Source organism: Erinaceus europaeus, chromosome 2, assembly GCF_950295315.1.
Source record: "Erinaceus europaeus chromosome 2, mEriEur2.1, whole genome shotgun sequence".
NCBI lineage: Eukaryota > Metazoa > Chordata > Mammalia > Eulipotyphla > Erinaceidae > Erinaceus > Erinaceus europaeus.
The window spans coordinates 202,498,124-202,514,741 of record NC_080163.1 but is presented as its reverse complement, the minus strand read 5'-3'; the positions used below and the strand labels follow the sequence as shown (position 1 = coordinate 202,514,741).

The following is a 16,618-nucleotide window of genomic DNA, read 5'->3' as shown; positions in this document are numbered from 1 at the left end:
TTTGCCTCCAGAGTTATTGCTGGGGCTCAGTGTTGTGACTGCAGTACAAATCCACTGCTCCTCGAGGCTATTTTTTCCTTTTTGTTGCCCTTGTGGTTATTATTATTATTGACATTGCTGTTGTTGTTGAATAGGACAGAGAGAAATGGAGAGGGGGAAAGAAAGACAGACACCTGCAGACCTGCTTCACCACCTGTGAAGCGACTCCTCTGCAGGTGGGGAGCCGGGGGCTCGAACCGGGATCCTTATGACGGTCCTTGCGCTTTGCGCCACGTGCGCTTAACCTGCTGCGCTACTGCCTGACTCCCTGAACTAAAATTCTTTATGGGGAAGCAGAAGGTGGGAGTTGTGGCTTCTGTCATTGCTTCTCCGCTGGACATGGGTGTTGGCAGGTGGATCCACACCCCCAGCCTGTGTCTGTCTGTCCCTAGTGGGGCAGGGCTCTGGGGAGGGGAGGCTCCAGGACAAATGGGTGAGGGCGTCTGCCCAGGGAGGAAAGGATGGCGTCATGGCAGCATCTGCAGCTTGGTGACTAGTTCCCTGGGGGCAGTGCCCTGCTTGGCCATGTGCACAGCTCAGCTTTCCAGCCTGGCTTCCACAGCACTGATGTAAACTTGGTGCTGTGGTCTCTTCATGTTTCTCTCTCTCTCTCTCTCTGTCACTCCTCTGTCTTTTTTTAGTTTGTTTGTTTTTAACTAGTCTGGCATGAGTCTGAATTCCACTCCCCCATGACCATGAAGACACACTTTAAAATGCCTCTTAAGCTGTGAGCACCCATTTTTTGGGGAGGATGTTTATCCGGGAAGGGGCAGGGAGTGTGTCGTTTGGACTGGGGAAAGTGGATGGGAGCTGCAGGGGGGCCTATTGCCTTCAGCTGTTTAGGAAACACAAGGGAAGTAGGGAGAGAGATAGAGAGGGAGAGACAGGGAGAGGGAGAGAGGGAGAGGGAGAGAGGGAGAGGGGAAAGGGGAGGGGCAGGGGGAGAGGGAGAGAGAGAGAGAGGGAGAGAGAGAGAGAGATTGAGAATAGATACCTGAGAGAGAAAATAGATCCCTGCTGGGTTGGGTAGCTCCTGGGAGACAGCACCACACAGACAGGAAGCCCTTGCTTTAACGCCTGCTCTGAATTAGCAATTGATAGGCGTGCTTAGTCCTCATCTATAGTTCATGAGTCTAAGTTCTTAATCAGAAAGTAATGCTGGGGGTCGTGTGGTGGCGCTCCTGTTCGAGCGCACACATTACAGGGCTCAAGGACCCCGGTTCAAGTCCCCGGTCCCCACCTGCTGGAGGGAAGCTATGCAGGTGGTGAAGCAGGGCTGCAGGTGTCTCTCTGTCTCTCTCCCAGCTTCCCTTTTGACTCCTATCTCTAGCCAATAAAAAAAAGTAAGTATCAAAAAGTAAATAAAAAGTATTTAAAAACAGCTGAGGGAGAGGGAGAAAGAAGGAAAGGAAGGGAGGGAAATTGCGTAATCGGATGTGGAGCCCCACTCCTCAGCTCAGGAGCTGCCCACCCCCCACCCCAACCCCAGGGGCAGTGTGGGCGGGGAGGGGCGCCCAGAGCCTGGCGGGCTGACGGGACTGTGTCTGCCCGGCTGGTCTGACTGGTTTCTCCTTCCAGTTGAAAGAATGAGCTGACTCCTGCGTTTTACCAGCTCTTCTGGCATGGCAACCTGAGTGCGACTGTGATCTGGCAGGGGACCAGGGGACAGCCAGGCTGTGTCCCCACCAGGCTCAGGCTCAGGCTCAGGCTCAGGGGGTCCTGACCTGCTATCCCCCCAGGCCCATGTACCTGGTCTTCTTGCCACCTGCCTGTGTGTGTGCGTGTGCGTGCGTGTGCGTGAGTGTGTGTGTGTGTGTGTGTGTGTGTATGAATACCCACACACTCTACCTGTTTTCCCCTCCCCCTCGGTCCCAGAGCCTTTTCTGGGATGAGACTGAGCCTGGCTCTGCTGTTCATTTCACTCTGGGGGGTTCCTGCCTTGATGCAAACTTCCCCCTCCCCTGCACACACACACACACACACACACACACACACACACACCAAGACTTCCTACAGAGATGGACAGACAGGGCTGGGGAGGAGAGGGGGGAGTCTGGGGAGGCCTCTGAGCAGCCTCCTGCAAGTGGTACTTCCATGTGGTGATGGGGCTCGAACCCAGGCCATATCTATGGCAGGGCAGGTGTGCTAGCTCCAGCCCTGCCTCTGCTCTGTGTCAGAGATGCTGAAAGTCCTGCAGGCAGGTGGTTTCTGCCACTGAAGCCTTCTGTCTTCTCTCCTCGCCCCCTACCTCTCTCCTCCTTTTTCTTCCCTGACCCCCCTCTTTCTTTCTTGTCACCTCTCCTTTTTTAAAATTTATTTTATTTATTCCCTTTTGTTGCCCTTGTTTTATTGTTGTAGTTCTTGATGTCATCGTTGCTGGATAGGACAGAGAGAAATGGAGAGAGGAGGGGAAGACAGAGAGGGGGAGAGACAGACAGACACCTGCAGACCTGCTTCACCGCCTGTGAAGCGACTCCCCTGCAGGTGGGGAGCTGGGGTTCGAACCGGGATCCTTACGCTGGTCCTTGCGCTTTGCACCACCTGCACTTAACCCACTGCACTACCACCCGACCCCTCTTTCTTTCTTTCTTCTTTCTTTCTTTCTTTCTTTCTTTCTTTCTTTCTTTCTTTCTTTCCTTTCCTTTCCCTCCCTCCCCTCCCTTTCCCTCCCTCCTTTTATTTCTTCCTTCTTTCCCTCCTTTCTCTTCCTTTCTTTCTTTCCTTCCCTTCCTTATTTTATTTCCCTCCTTTCCTCCCTTTCTTTCTTCCTTCCTTTCTCCCCCTTCCTCTCTTCTCTTTCTTCCTCTTCATCTTTCTTTCTTTCTTTCTTTCTTTCTTTCTTTTCTCCTTTCTTTCATCTGTCACCCCCTCCCTTTCCCTTTCTTCTTTCTCTCTCTCCCCCCTCCCCGCCTCCCTATAGGACAGTAAACACCTTTGCGGCCCCTGTTCTCAACGCAGGCCAGGCAGGGGTCAAAGGGCAGTGCCGCCCTGGGACTGTAAGCACAGTGGTCTGGAGTGTTTCCCCCAGCGGGGACCCTTCCATGCTCGTGAGTGTTGCTTTCTAAATAGCTCTTTCATGTTTTCAGACTGACTCCAGTTCCTTTTACTTGGAGAGGTTGCTACCTTGACAGACACGGAGAGTTCCAGAAGTTTCCTTTCTCTTTGGTTTTCTGTTCCTCTCCCCTCCCCATCTCTCCTTTCTTCTTCTTCTTCTTTTTTAAAAAAATATTTATTTATTTTTATTTATTCCCTTTTGGTGCCCTTGTTGTAGTTATTATTGTTATTGATGTTGTCATTGTTGGATAGGACAGAGAGAAGTGGAGAGAGGAAGGGAAGACAGAGAGGGGGAGAGAAAGACAGACACCTGCAGACCTGCTTCACCGCCTGTGAAGCGACTCCCCTGCAGGTGGGGATCCGGGGGCTCGAACTGGGATCCTTATGCCGGTCCTTGCGCTTAAGCTGCTGTGCTACCGCCTGACTCCCTCTGCTTTCTTCTTTACCCCAGAGCCCTGCTCAGCTCTGGCTGATGGTGGTGCTGGGGATGGAACCTGGGACCTTTGAACCTCAGGCAGGAGAGTCTTTTGTTGTTTCCCTCACCTGAATAAATCATAGGCATTATTTTTAATTTATTTCATTTTAATGAGAGAGATACCAGAGCCCTGCTCAGCTCTGGCTGATGGTGGTGCTGGGGCCTGAGCCCAGGAGCTCAGAGCCTCAGGCAGGAGAGTCTCTTGCAGAACCACCGTGATGCCTCCCCAGCCTTATTATTATTATTTATTATTGTCATTATCATAGTTATTGTTAATAATTTTATCCAGAGCCCTGGTGGTGCTGGGGCCTGAGCCCAGGAGCTCAGAGCCTCAGGCAGGAGAGTCTCTTGCAGAACCACCGTGATGCCTCCCCAGCCTTATTATTATTATTTATTATTGTCATTATCATAGTTATTGTTAATAATTTTATCCAGAGCCCTGGTGGTGCTGGGGCCTGAGCCCAGGAGCTCAGAGCCTCAGGCAGGAGAGTCTCTTGCAGAACCACCGTGATGCCTCCCCAGCCTTATTATTATTATTTATTATTGTCATTATCATAGTTATTGTTAATAATTTTATCCAGGAGCTCAGAGCCTCAGGCAGGAGAGTCTTTCTGTAGGAACCGTCATCCTGTTTTCTTTCTCTCCACCACAGACACTTGGAGTTAATGAGCTTCTGGCTCACAAACACTGTGTTTCTGCACCACAATTTTCTCCTTGTCACTTCTCTCTTGCCACTTCTGGCAGAAGTCAGTGGTGTGTGGCTTTGTGGGTGGGATGCCTCCGGAGTTCACCGGCGACCGACAGCTTTGGCTAAGAAGGATGCCCTGTGGTCTGGGGGAGGGGGTCTGAGAGTGTGGTGCGGTGCCGGGAAAGCTCCATGTCTCCTTATGCGGTCACGGTTTCTTGACTATTTGAGTGTGAATCTCAGGTCTAGCAAGTCTTTCCAGGGCAGAGTGATTTGCGCGCACACACACACCTATGCAGACACGTGCTTACGCACACACAGTGACACGTGTGAGCCTGTGTGTGCTCCCCATCCCAGCACGGGCCAGCTTTGTGATTCTTTTATTTATTTTTTCACAATGTATTTTTTTTTTTTCTGGAAGGGATGATTTATGGTTTACAGTCAATACAGTTGTGGGTCCATGTGTAAAATGTCTCAGTTTTCTGTAAAACACTCTACCACCCGCCCCCAGCCTAGCTCCTCCTTCACCATCAGCACCAGGACCTGAAAACACCCCTCCTACCCAGAGTCCTTTACTTTGGTGCAAGACACCAAACCCAGTCCAAGTTCTGCTTGGCGTTTCCCCTTCTGTTCTGATTTCTCCACTTCTGTCCGTGAGTGACATCATCCCATCTTCATCCTTCTCTTTCTGGCTGCTCTCACTTCACATGGTTCCTTCCAGCTCCATCCCACATGAGGTGAAGAAGGCGACTTCATCCTTCTTCACTGCTGAGTAGTATTCCAAGCCCCTCGTCTATGTATGTGTGTGTGCTCGGGCTCGACCTGTGCGGTGAGACAGTGGGTGGCGGTCCCTGGCTGGCTGGCAGTGACTCAGTGTCCTCTCTCCGCAGCGGTGTGCCAGCCGGCCTGTAAGCACGGGGAGTGTGTGGGCCCCAACAAGTGCAAGTGCCACCCTGGATATGCCGGCAAGACCTGCAACCAAGGTAGGACTCCGGGCCCCTCCAGGACCCCCCCGCCACTTCCCTGCTTCTCTATGGCTGGTGCCTGCTGAGTTGGGGGCGGCAGCAGCCCAGGCAGAGAGAGGAGCCCACCTTTTGCTCTGAGGGGTCGGGGAGTCCCTCTGACACAGATCCTGGGAGCTGCGCGCTGTGCGGCCATGTGCAGGATCCAGGAGCTGGGGAGCGTCTCTTACTGTGACTGCTCTAAGTAGCAGCCTGGTTACTTAATTTATCATTTCAAATAATTTTTTTCTTAAGGATCCTAGTTCAAGCCCCCGGCTCCCCACCTCCAGGGGAGTCGCTTCACAGGCGGTGAAGCAGGTCTGCAGGTGTCTGTCTTTCTCTCCCCCTCTCTGTCTTCCCCTCCTCTCTCCATTTCTCTCTGTCCTATCCAACAACAGTAATGACAACAACAATAACAACAACAAGGGCAACAAGGGTAACGGGGGCAACAAAAATAGGAAAAAAATGGCCTCTAGGAGCAGTGGATTTGTAGTGTAGGCACTGAGTCCCAGCAATAACCTGGGAGGCAAAATAATAATAATAATAATAGTAAAATTTTTACCAAAGGATACTTTTTTTTGCCTCCTGCCCCACTGGACCAAAATTCTTTATGGGGAGCAGAAGGTGGGAGCTCTGGCTTCTGTCATTGCTTCTCCGCTGGACATGGGTGTTGGCAGGGGGATCCACACCCCCAGCCTGTGTCTGTCTGTCCCTAGTGGGGCAGGGCTCTGGGGAGGGGAGGCTCCAGGGCACATGGGTGAGGGCGTCTGCCCAGGGAGGTCAGGGTGGCATCATGGTAGCATCTGCAGCTTGGTGTTTGGAAGGTGGCAGGACATAAAGTGAGACAAAATGATTAGTGAACAGATACCATAAAGTAGGAACAGAGCAGATGAGATTAGGGATCTTGGAGTGAAAGAAAACTAGAAAGTCCATTTTAGGCATCTAAGTGTCCACGACTATGATAATGTTTGTGTGAGTTTGACAGCTAGTGTGAAGCTGGATAAAAATATTGTCTGAGAAAATAGTGTCAGAGTAAAGGGCTAGAGAGTTGGATTAGGGCAGAGAGTAGCTCCTATTCTAGAAAAAATTCTGGGAGCCGGGCAGTAGTGCAGCAGGTTAAGCACACGTGATTCAGGGACCGGCGTAAGCATCCCGGTTCGAGCCCCCAGGCTCCCCACCTGCAGGGGAGTCACTTCACAGGCAGTGAAGCAGGTCTGCAGGTGTCTGTCTTTCTCTCCCCCTCTCTGTCTTCCCCTCCTCTCTCCATTTCTCTCTGTCCTATCCAACAATAACAACATCAATAATAACTACAATAAAACAAGGGCAACAAAAGGGTATAAATGAATATTTATTTAAAAAAATTCTGTGGATAGAATTGACTATTTACATTACCTCCACCCACTGGCTCCAGGGCCCAGATAGATCTTTATATTCAGCACCAGAGCCTGTGCAACCTCAGAGTCTCTATTGGTCTGATTTCGCCGCTCATGGTCACAGCTGGGAGCCGTGCAGGCTGCACCCATTTCAGGACCCGTCTTCCTCGAGTGGCAGGGGAGGCTGACCAGCCTCCCATCACCATGACTGCACAGTTAATAGCAGCCCAAATGTGGAAATAACCCAGATATCCCATGACAGATGAATGAGTAAGAAAGTCGTGGCTTTTATTTTATTTTTCTTCCTTTTGTTGCTCTTGTTTTTTTTAAATATTTATTTATTCCCTTTTTGTTGCCCTTGTTGTTTTATTGTTGTAGTTATTACTGTTGTTGTTGTTGTTGGATAGGACAGAGAGAAATGGAGAGAGGAGGGGAAGACAGAGAGGGGGAGAGAAAGACAGACGCCTGCAGACCTGCTTCACCGCCTGTGAAGCGACTCCCCTGCAGGTGGGGAGCGGGGGCTCAAACCTGGATCCTTACGCTGATCCTTGCGCTTTGCGCCACATGCATTTAACCTGCTGCACTACAGCCGGAATCCCTGTTGCCCTTGTTTATCATTTTTGTTGTTGTTGTTGTTATTAATGTCAGCATTGTTGGATAGGACAGAGAAATGGAGAGAGGAGGGGAAGACAGAGAAGGGGAGAGAAAGACAGACACCTGCAGACCTACTTCACCACCTGTGAAATGACTCCCCTGCAGGTGGAGAGCTGGGGGCTTGAACTGGGATCCTTACGCCAGTTCTTACACTTGGCACCACGTGCGCTTAACCCGCTGCGCTACTGCCGATTCCTGAAAGTTGTGGCTTTTATAGGAACCATGGAATAATATACTGCTGTTAAAAGTGATGGAGTTGTCTCCTTTGCACCATCTCAGATGAAGCTGAAGGAGTCATACTGAGTGACAACAGAAGGATCAGTAATACTGGATGATCTCACTCACAGGCAGAACTTAAGAAACGAGCAGAAACAGAAAATGCAAACTGAAACTTGAACTGAGTTTGGTGCATTGCACCAAAACAACAACAACAAAAAGCCTGGGGCAGGAGGACAGGGGAGGCACTAAGGGGCTTAGGGGCCTTTGTGCTTGATGGTGGAAGAAGACCCAAGTTGGGGATGAGAGGCTTTTGCAGATGTGGGGAGATGTGAAATTGCACCCGGGTGTCAAGAGCTGTACTGTGAACCATGAGCACCCAAATAAAACAGTAAAAAAAAAAATCAGGGAGCTGCGTAGTGGCACAGTGGCTTAAGCGCAGGTGGCACAAAGCGGACCAACATGAGGATCCCAGTTCAAGCCCCCGGCTCCCCACCTGCAGGGGAGTCGCTTCACAGGCGGTGAAGCAGGTCTGCAGGTATCTGTCTTTCTCTCCCCCTCTCGGTCTTCCCCTCCTCTCTCCATGTCTCTCTGTCCTATCCAACAACGACGACATCAGTAACAACAATGATAAACAAAACGGAAAAATAAAAGAGGGGCCGGGTGGTGGCGCACCTGTTTTGAGCGCATATGTTACTGTGCTCAAGGACCCGGTTGGAGCCCCCGGTCCCCACCTGCAGGGGAGGAAGCTTTGCAAGTGGTGAAGCAGTACTGCAGGTGTCTCTCTTTCTCTCTCCCCTACTGTGTCTACCCAATAAATAAAAGATAATAAAGAAAATTAAAAACATTTAAAAAATCAATCCCCACCTGCAGGGGGAAAGCTTCACGAGTGGTGAAGCAAGGCTGCGGGCGTCTGTCTCTCTCCCTCGCTCTCTCCTCCTCTTCTCCTCTCAGTTTTTCCGTCTGTATTCAATAATAAATCATAGTAAGCACGGGACCCACCCACCTATGGGGCCTGCGACCAGTGCACGGACGTGTGTCCAGAGGAGAGACTAAGGAAGGGCATCCGGGCCTCTGCGGCCACAGCTTGGCCTGGGGGAGGAGTGACCGGTCGAGGCCGCGTGGTCGGAGCTTCCCGCAGACTCCACCAGCTCTAGTCGGCTCTGCCCAGGCGGACAGGAGGGACGTGCGGGCACACGGGGGCTTGGCCAGCGCCAGGATGAGTAGCTGGCCACGCGGGAAGGTGTGGGCCTTGCACGCAGGTGCGCACGTGTCCGAGCCGAGGCCGGCACCATGCCCCCCCCCCACCCCCCATCCCATGTGGCCTGGGCCCCAGTGTGAGCTGTGCGGCTCTCCCCACGATGGCCTGCACTCCTATCCCAGGCTCACGCTCTGCCCTCCACCCTCCTCCCTGCAGATCTCAACGAGTGTGGCCTGCAGCCTCGGCCCTGCAAGCACCGCTGCATGAACACGTGGGGCAGCTTCAAGTGCTACTGCCCCAGCGGCTACATGCGCATGCCCGACGGCTCCTGCTCAGGTGGGAGGGGCGGCCGGGGCCTGCAGGGGGCTGAGGGTCTGCAGGGGGCTGAGGGTCTGCAGGGGACTGAGGGTCTGTAGGGGTGGGGCCTGCAGGGGGCTGAGGGTCTACTGGGGTCCTACAGGTGGGTGGGGTGGGTGTTCTGCTGGTGGGTGAGCTGGGGTCCTGCAATTGGGTGGACTGGAGGCTTTGCAGTGGGTGGGCTGGGGTCCTGCTGGTGGGTGGGCTAGGGGACTCTGCAGGTGGGTGGGCTGGGGGCCCTGCAGGTGGGTGGGCTAGGGGACTCTGCAGGTGGGTGGGCTGGGGGCCCTGCAGTTGGGTGGGATGGGGGCCCTGCAGGTGGATGTGAGCCTTGCAAGGTGGGTGGGCTCAGGGTCCTGCAGGGTGGACTGACAGTCCCTGCAGTGTGGGTGGGGGGCCAGGACCTGCAGACCACGGTGAGAGTAGCACACTTAGAAGCAGCGTGCAGAACCAGACCCATCACATAGGCCCCTGGACGCTTTCTTCACAGGCTCCCTGTCCTCTGTTGGCCAGGAGAGGACCTGGTGCTGGCCCCTGGGCTCTGGCTGGATTCCAGGCTCATCTGGCTCACTGAGGCCCTCTCGCGACCTTCCGTTCATTACTCTAGCAGCCCGGGGAGTTGTGTTTTTTTGTTTTTTTTTTTTACTTTTTCTGCCAGGGTCTCCACGCCTGCGCAGATTCACCATGCCTAGCAGACACTCTCTCGTCCACAGAGGCTGAGAGGCCGGCTGGTGGCACACATAGTTAAGCACATGGTTACCGTGCTCATGGCCCCGGGCTGAAGCCCCTGCTCCCCACTTGTCTGTCTGTCTTTATCCACTAATGAGAAAGGCAGAGATAGAAGGGAAGACCCCAGCACCACTGCACAGCATGCGATGCTTCCCTCTGTCTGTTGCTCCCACGTTGGTGCCAGGGCCTCGAACTCTTGTCCACACACAAGGTAAAGCATCTGCTGTCTTGTGAGCGCTCTCTCAGCCCCTGACACAAGACTTATTTAAAAAATTTATTTTGTTGGGGTATTAATAGTTTACAGTAAATACAGTCGTTGACCCATATGTGACATTTCTCACTTTTCTGCAAAACACCCCCATCCCCCGCAGCCTAGGTCCTCCACCATCACACCAGGGTCCTACCCAGAGTCCTTTACAGAGTCCTTTACTCTGGTGCAAGACACCAAACCCAGTCCGAGTTCTGCTTGGCATTTCCCCTTCTGTTCTGATGTCTCTACTTCTGTCTCTGAGTGAGATCAGCCCATCTTCATCCTCCTCTTTCTGGCTGCTATCACTTCAGATGATTCCTTCCAGCTCCGTCCCAGGGAGAAGGTGAGCCTGAGCCCCGGATGTCCTCTTGGCTTCTCCTCCATCAGTTCTGCAGATGCAGTGTCGGGACCCTGGTGGCCGCTGTGGGGTCCCGCCCACCCCTGGGGACTTAGAGCGTTGAGGCTTTTGGGGGTGCTGGCTCCCCAGGCTGAGGGTACCCCCCTTTCAACCCTTCTCTCTTCCAGGTGCCCTGACCTGCTCCCTGGCCAACTGCCAGTATGACTGTGATGTGGTAAAGGGTCAGGTGCGCTGCCAGTGCCCGTCCCCTGGCCTCCAGCTGGCCCCGGATGGCCGCACCTGCATGGGTGAGTGGGGGATCCATACCCCTAGCCATGCCTGCCCTTGTAGAAGCATTAGCTAGAGGGGTGGTCGTGATCTAGAAGCCAGCTAACGTCTCTGTGATATGAGAATGGGCCTCTGAGCCCCCAGCCTGCTGCTATCACAGGGCCCTGAACCCGGAGCCCAGCGAGGCCTCTGGCCTGTGTGCCCGAGGGGCACTTGTGTCACGTGGCAGGTGCGTGGCTTGTGTCTGCAGATATTGATGAGTGTGCCCTGGGCCGAGCCTCCTGCCCACCATTCCGCCAGTGTGTCAACACCTTTGGGAGCTACGTCTGCAAGTGCCAAGACGGCCTGGACCTCGTGTACATCGGGGGGAAGTACCAGTGTCACGGTGAGACCCTAGCGGGGCTCGAGGGTCTGGGGGCTTGGGGGCCTGGGGGCCTGGGGCAGGGATGCCCGAGCAGTGTCCCCCCAGCTGCCTGAACACTGCTTTAGCTCCAGGGGCTATGTAGCTACCTTCTCTCATGCCTTGCTGCTGCTGCTTCTTTTTTAAAATTTCTTAATTGGGGGGTTGTTTTACATTCGACTAGTAATGGTGATAGCGGGCAGCCCTGTCTAGTACCAGCTCTGAGGGGAAATGCTTCCAGTTTTTCACCATTGAGTATGATGTTGGCTGTAGGTTTGCTATATCTATCTATCTATCTATATATATTCCACTATCTTGAGGAATTTTCCATCTATTCCCATTTTTTTTTGTAGCATTTTGATCATAAAAGGATGTTGGATTTTGTCAAAGGCTTTCTCTGCATCTATTGATATGACTGTGGTTTTTGGTCTTGCTTTTATTGATGTGGTCATTCACCCCAAGAAACTGGAATACACATAACTCTTGCCTGGATTGACTTGTGTCTAAGTAAGGTACTTAAAGAGTCCACAGTTGTAGAAATTAACAGTTGTTTCAATATTATTTCAATCTCTGAGTTGGAGCTGTTTAAAGCCTCTTTTGTTCTTTTTCTTCCCTGTAGGCTATGGGAGCCTGAGGGCTTTTAAACTATAAGTAGGCTTCTTAGCTTAATCACTCACTCCTGACCAGGAGATAAAGCAGGGTGGGGGAGAGATAGCACAGTGGTTATGCAAAGAGACTCCCACACCCCAAGGGTCCAAAGCTTCAATTCAGCTTCTCTGCTAAGCCAGGCAGCACTGCTGGGCCCTGTGAGTTTCTAAAACACTCCTGTTTATAGTCTGTAGGTTCTGAGGCAACTATTCACCACGTTCTTATCAGGAGAACAATGTTGAAAGGCTCCCACTGTACAGCCCCACTGCTAGGCCGCTGAGCTGTAGATCTTCTCCTGGGTTTCCTGGTTAGTTCTGTCCCCTGGTGTCAGCACAGGGCCTCCCTGCCACTGCCCCAGATTCTGAGGGCAGCAGCAGTGGACACTCACAGTTGCATTTGGCGAGTCTCAGGGGAGTCCTCTCCTTCCTTCAGCTGCCTTTTTGTTGGTGAAACAGACTGGAGGTAGTATCCCCACTGGTAAACTGCTGGACTGTTGCCATCCACTTAATCTCTCCCTAGGCTCCTCTCTGTCCACGAGCCACATGTGTTTGCACTCACCGGTGATTGGGTGGGTTCCTGGAGTCCTGTCTTGTTGAGGTCCCAGGTGGTCTCCTTTGGTGTTCCTAGTTGACCCGGGAGAGGAGAGGAGAGAAACACGGCTGCTCCAAAATTAATATTTTTTAAATAAAGATTAAAGGGAGTTGGGTGGTAGCACAGCGGGTTAAGCACACGTGGCACAAAGCGCAAGGACCAGCGTAAGGCAGCTCTCCCCCAGGGGCTGGTTTTGCAATGACTGGACCAGCGCCTGTCACCACAGCAGACAAACCGTGGGGCTTGTGTGACGGTGTCTGTGCATCCCTGAGCTCACTTCCAGATTGCTCCTAGATCATTTTTCCTTTCCTTTCCTTTGGCTCTCTCTTGTTTTCACTCTTTCTCCGTCTTTCACCGTCCTTCCTTCCTTCCTTTTAAAAAATATTTACTTATCTTCTTTTTTATTGAGGGATTAATAGTTCACAGTCAATACAGCTGTTGGTCCATGTGTAAAATGTCTCTGTTTTCTGGAAAACACTCTCCCCCCACTCCAGGTCTTCCTCCACCATCAGCACCAGGGCCTGAAACACCCCTCACCCCCAGAGTCCTTTACTTTGCTGCGAGACACCAAACCCAGTCTAAGTTCTGCTTTTTGTCTCCCCTCTTGTTCTATTTTGCAATTTCTGTTCATTATTTATTTGATAGGACACATAGAAATTAAAAGGGAAGGGGTTATATGAAGTGAGAAGGAGAGACACTTACAGAGCTGCTTTGCAGCTCATGAAGCCTCCCCCCTGCAGATGGGGATCGGGGGCTCAAACCCGGGTCCTTATACACAGTAATGTGTGCTCCTAAACAGGTGCACTACCACCTGGCTTCCTTCCTTCCTTCCTTCCTTCCTTCCACAGCAGAATTAGCGCTGGGGCTCAGTGCCTGCAAAATGAATCCACTGTTTGTGGCGGTCCTTTGCTTTCTTCTTTTTCATATAGCGAAGGAAACAGGGAGACAGAGAAGGAAAGAGGCACCTGCAGCTCTGCTCTACAACTCATGAAGTTTCCCCACCTGCATGCAGGGACTGGAGACTTGAACCCAGGTCCTCAATGCATGGTAGCATGTGCACTCTACCAGGTGTGCCACTGGCCAGCCCCCAGAGAGATCCCTTTTTTCTGTCCTCCGAGCCGTGTTGCTTTCCATGAACTAGTTTGCCGCAGGGGTGGCTGTGTCAACAGGTGAACAGGAAAGCAAAAACCTCCAGGAATGGGCATCCTCCAAAGGGCAGAATCCAGCAGACATGCCATGCAGGGGTAGTTAGGATTTCAAATTTTCTGGAGTCAAATATTCACTGAAAACCACAGAGCATGACACGGACGGATTAGAGGGGTGAAGTGTCGGGGGCCCACTCTCCAGGGTGGAATGCACCATTCCTGGGAGATTAAATATTAATTTTCTCAGTGATGATCACCACGGAGAAATATTCCACAATTGATTTTGGCGACCTCTGAAAGTCTCTTCTTAAAAAAAATAAATAAAATTATCTCTTGTGAGAATGTCACACATCAGAAAGGTAGCAGCAACAAATGCTGGAGAGGGTGTGGGGTCAAAGGAGCCCTCCTGCATCGCTGGTGGGAATGTCAGTGGGTCCAGCCCCTGTGGAGAGCAGTCTGGAGAACTCTCAGAAGGCTAGAAATAGGACCTGCCCTATGACCCTGCAATTCCTCTCCTGGGGATAGATCCTAAGGAACCCAACACACCCATCCAAAAAGATCTGTGTGCACCTGTGTTCACAGCAGCACAATGTGTAATAGCCAAAACCTGGAAGCCACCCAGGTGTCCAACAACAGCTGAGTGGCTGAGCAAGCTGTGAACAAGCTAGATACACAGTGGCACCGTGAGAAGAAGTGGTTGCCGGAGGAGTGGGTGATGGTGTACCCAATTGAGCACACACTTACCATGCTCAAGGATCCGGGTTGAAATCCTCCAGGCTCCTACAAGGGGAAGGTGAGGGGTGAAGCAGGTCTGCAAATGTCTCCCACTCCCTCTTTTTGCCTGTCTCCCCTACCCCTTTTGATTTCTCTCTGTCCTATCAAATCGTAGAAGGGGGGAGGAAGAAGAAGACAGCCACTGATTTGGTACATTCATAGAGCTGGCACTTAGCACGCCCCCACCCTCGACCACTCTGGCAGCAATAAAAATTAGAAGGAAGAAGAATAGTAGTGCTACTAGCAGTATTAGTAATGGTTTGCCCAAAGCATGCTTCTGTGCTTGTTTCTTTCCCCCCTTTTCTTAAATTTATTTGTGATTAATAGTGGGTTACAGGACTGTAAGATGACAGGGTCAAGTGTCACACCACACACAAAGGTCTGTGTCCCCAGCCCTTCACCTCCCAAAGATCGTCACCAGATCTCACAAGTCTCAGAAACAGTTTGCTGGATTCTATTTTTTTTCCCCAAGTTTGTGTGAATTAGATCACTGGATTCCACATAGAAGTGAAACCATCTGGGGGAGTCGGGCGGTGGCGCAGCGGGTTAAGCGCACGTGGCACGAAGCGCAAGGACCGGCGTAAGGATCCCGGTTCGAGCCTCCGGCTCCCCACCTGCAGGGGAGTCGCTTCCCAGGCGGTGAAGCAGGTCTGCAGGTGTCTGTCTTTCTCTCCCCCTCTCTGTCTTCCCTTCCTCTCTCCATTTCTCTCTGTCCTATCCAACAACGACAACAACAACAATAACTACAACAATAAAACAACAAGGGCAACAAAAGGGAAAAGTAAATAAATGAATATAAAAAACTTTAAAAAAAAAGAAATGAAACCATCTGGTAGCTGTCTTTCATCTCTTATTTCACTAAGCATCATCACCTCCAGTTCCATCCATTTTGTCCCAATGTCATCATTTTTGATGACAGAGTAGTATTCCATGGAGTCTCTATCCTATAACTTCGTCAGCCAGTCCTCTGATGATAAGCATTTTGGCTGCTTCCACTCTCTGGCTGTTGTGAATAATGGAGCTGTGAACACAAGACTGCATGTGTCCCTTCTGATTAGTGCTTGAGTGTCCACTGGAGAAATGCCCAAGAGTGGTGTTGCTGGATTATAAGGTGTTGCTGGATTATAAGGTGTTGCTGGATTATATTTATTTAAGGACTGTCCGTGCAGACTCCCAGGGGGGGCTGCGTGTGCCTGTTTCTGTACCTCTTGATCTTTTGGGGTGGGGGGCCACCCTGTTCTGACAGCCTTCGTATGCCTCCTGCAGACATTCCCAGAGTCCTGGTCGAGCCCTCGGGCCCCATTCCTGGCCCCAGAGGGAACGGCAGTGCGTCCAAGGGAGACGGCGGCCAGAGCAACCGGATTCCTGATGTGGGCAGGACGCAGTGGCCCCCGAGGACTCCCTACATCCCTCCCGCCACCGTCCCCACCAGCAGGCCCACCGCCAAGCCAACGGCACCCCCCACGCCACCCCCCACCCCACGCCCCACCCCGAGGCCCACGCCTCCTCCACCCCCACCCCTGCCCACCCACCCTAGGACCCCCCCACCGCCACCGCCCACGAGGGGCAGACCCACCCCCAGGATGAGCACGGCTGCCCCGGCCACCACTGTCCCGGCCACCACCTCCCCCGGAGGCGGCACCATGGACAACAGGATCCACACGGACCCCCAGAAGCCACGGGGAGACGTGTTCAGTAAGTGGCGGGGGGGGGGGGGGGCGTTCTGTGTGCAGGGTGTCACCAGGGGTCAGTGGCGTCCAGGTGGCTCTGAGTCCACCCAGGACCTCGTCCTGTCCTTCTCCAGTGCCCCCGGTCACCGCTGGCTCGCTGTGGACGCTGCTTGGTGTCTCTGTGTCGCGGGGGTGCGCACCCCTGGCATTTGCTTCTTGTATTTGATTGTTTGACTAGGCGTCACACCTTCCATCCTGTGTGCTTTCTTCTCCTTCCCCCCACCCCTTCTTCCTTCTTCTTCTTCTTTTTTGCCTCCAGGGTTATTGCTGGGGCTCAGTGCCTGCACCATGAATCCACTGCTCCTGGAAGCCATTCCCCTCCCCTTTTTTTTTTTTTGCCCTTGTTGTTGTAGCCTCGTTGTGGTTATTATTGTTATTGTTGATGTCGTCATTGTCGGATAGGACAGAGAGAAATGGGGAGAGGAGGGGAAGACAGAGAAGGGGAGAGAAAGACAGACACCTGCAGACCTGCTTCACCGCCTGGGAAGCGACTCCCCTGCAGGTGGGGAGCCGGGGACTTGAACCGGGATCCTTATGCCGGTCCTTGCGCTTTACACCACGTGCGCTTAACCCGCTGCGCTACCGCCTGACCCCCTCCTTCCTCCTTCTTGCTATCTTTCTTCCTTTCTCTTTTTCCCTCTCCCCCTCCTTTCATTATTATTATTACTATT

General features: G+C 52.4%; 1 protein-coding gene across 4 annotated transcripts in view; it reads left to right on the top strand.

Moving 5' to 3' along the window:
* Window positions 1–16,145, top strand: part of NPNT (nephronectin) — a 44,902-nt gene extending 28,757 nt beyond the window's left edge. For 2 of the 4 annotated variants that reach the window (XM_060186299.1, XM_060186300.1), the window contains 5 exons: window positions 5,144–5,236; window positions 8,915–9,034; window positions 10,560–10,679; window positions 10,910–11,044; window positions 15,484–16,145. In XM_060186299.1, the coding sequence (XP_060042282.1) occupies window positions 5,144–5,236; window positions 8,915–9,034; window positions 10,560–10,679; window positions 10,910–11,044; window positions 15,484–16,121 (1,106 nt within the window). In that variant the 3' untranslated portion in view covers window positions 16,122–16,145. The remainder of the gene's footprint in view (window positions 1–5,143; window positions 5,237–8,914; window positions 9,035–10,559; window positions 10,680–10,909; window positions 11,045–15,483) is intronic. The other 2 variants (XM_060186301.1, XM_060186302.1) reach the window with 1 other exon arrangement.
* The last annotated feature ends 473 nt before the right edge of the window (window positions 16,146–16,618 follow it).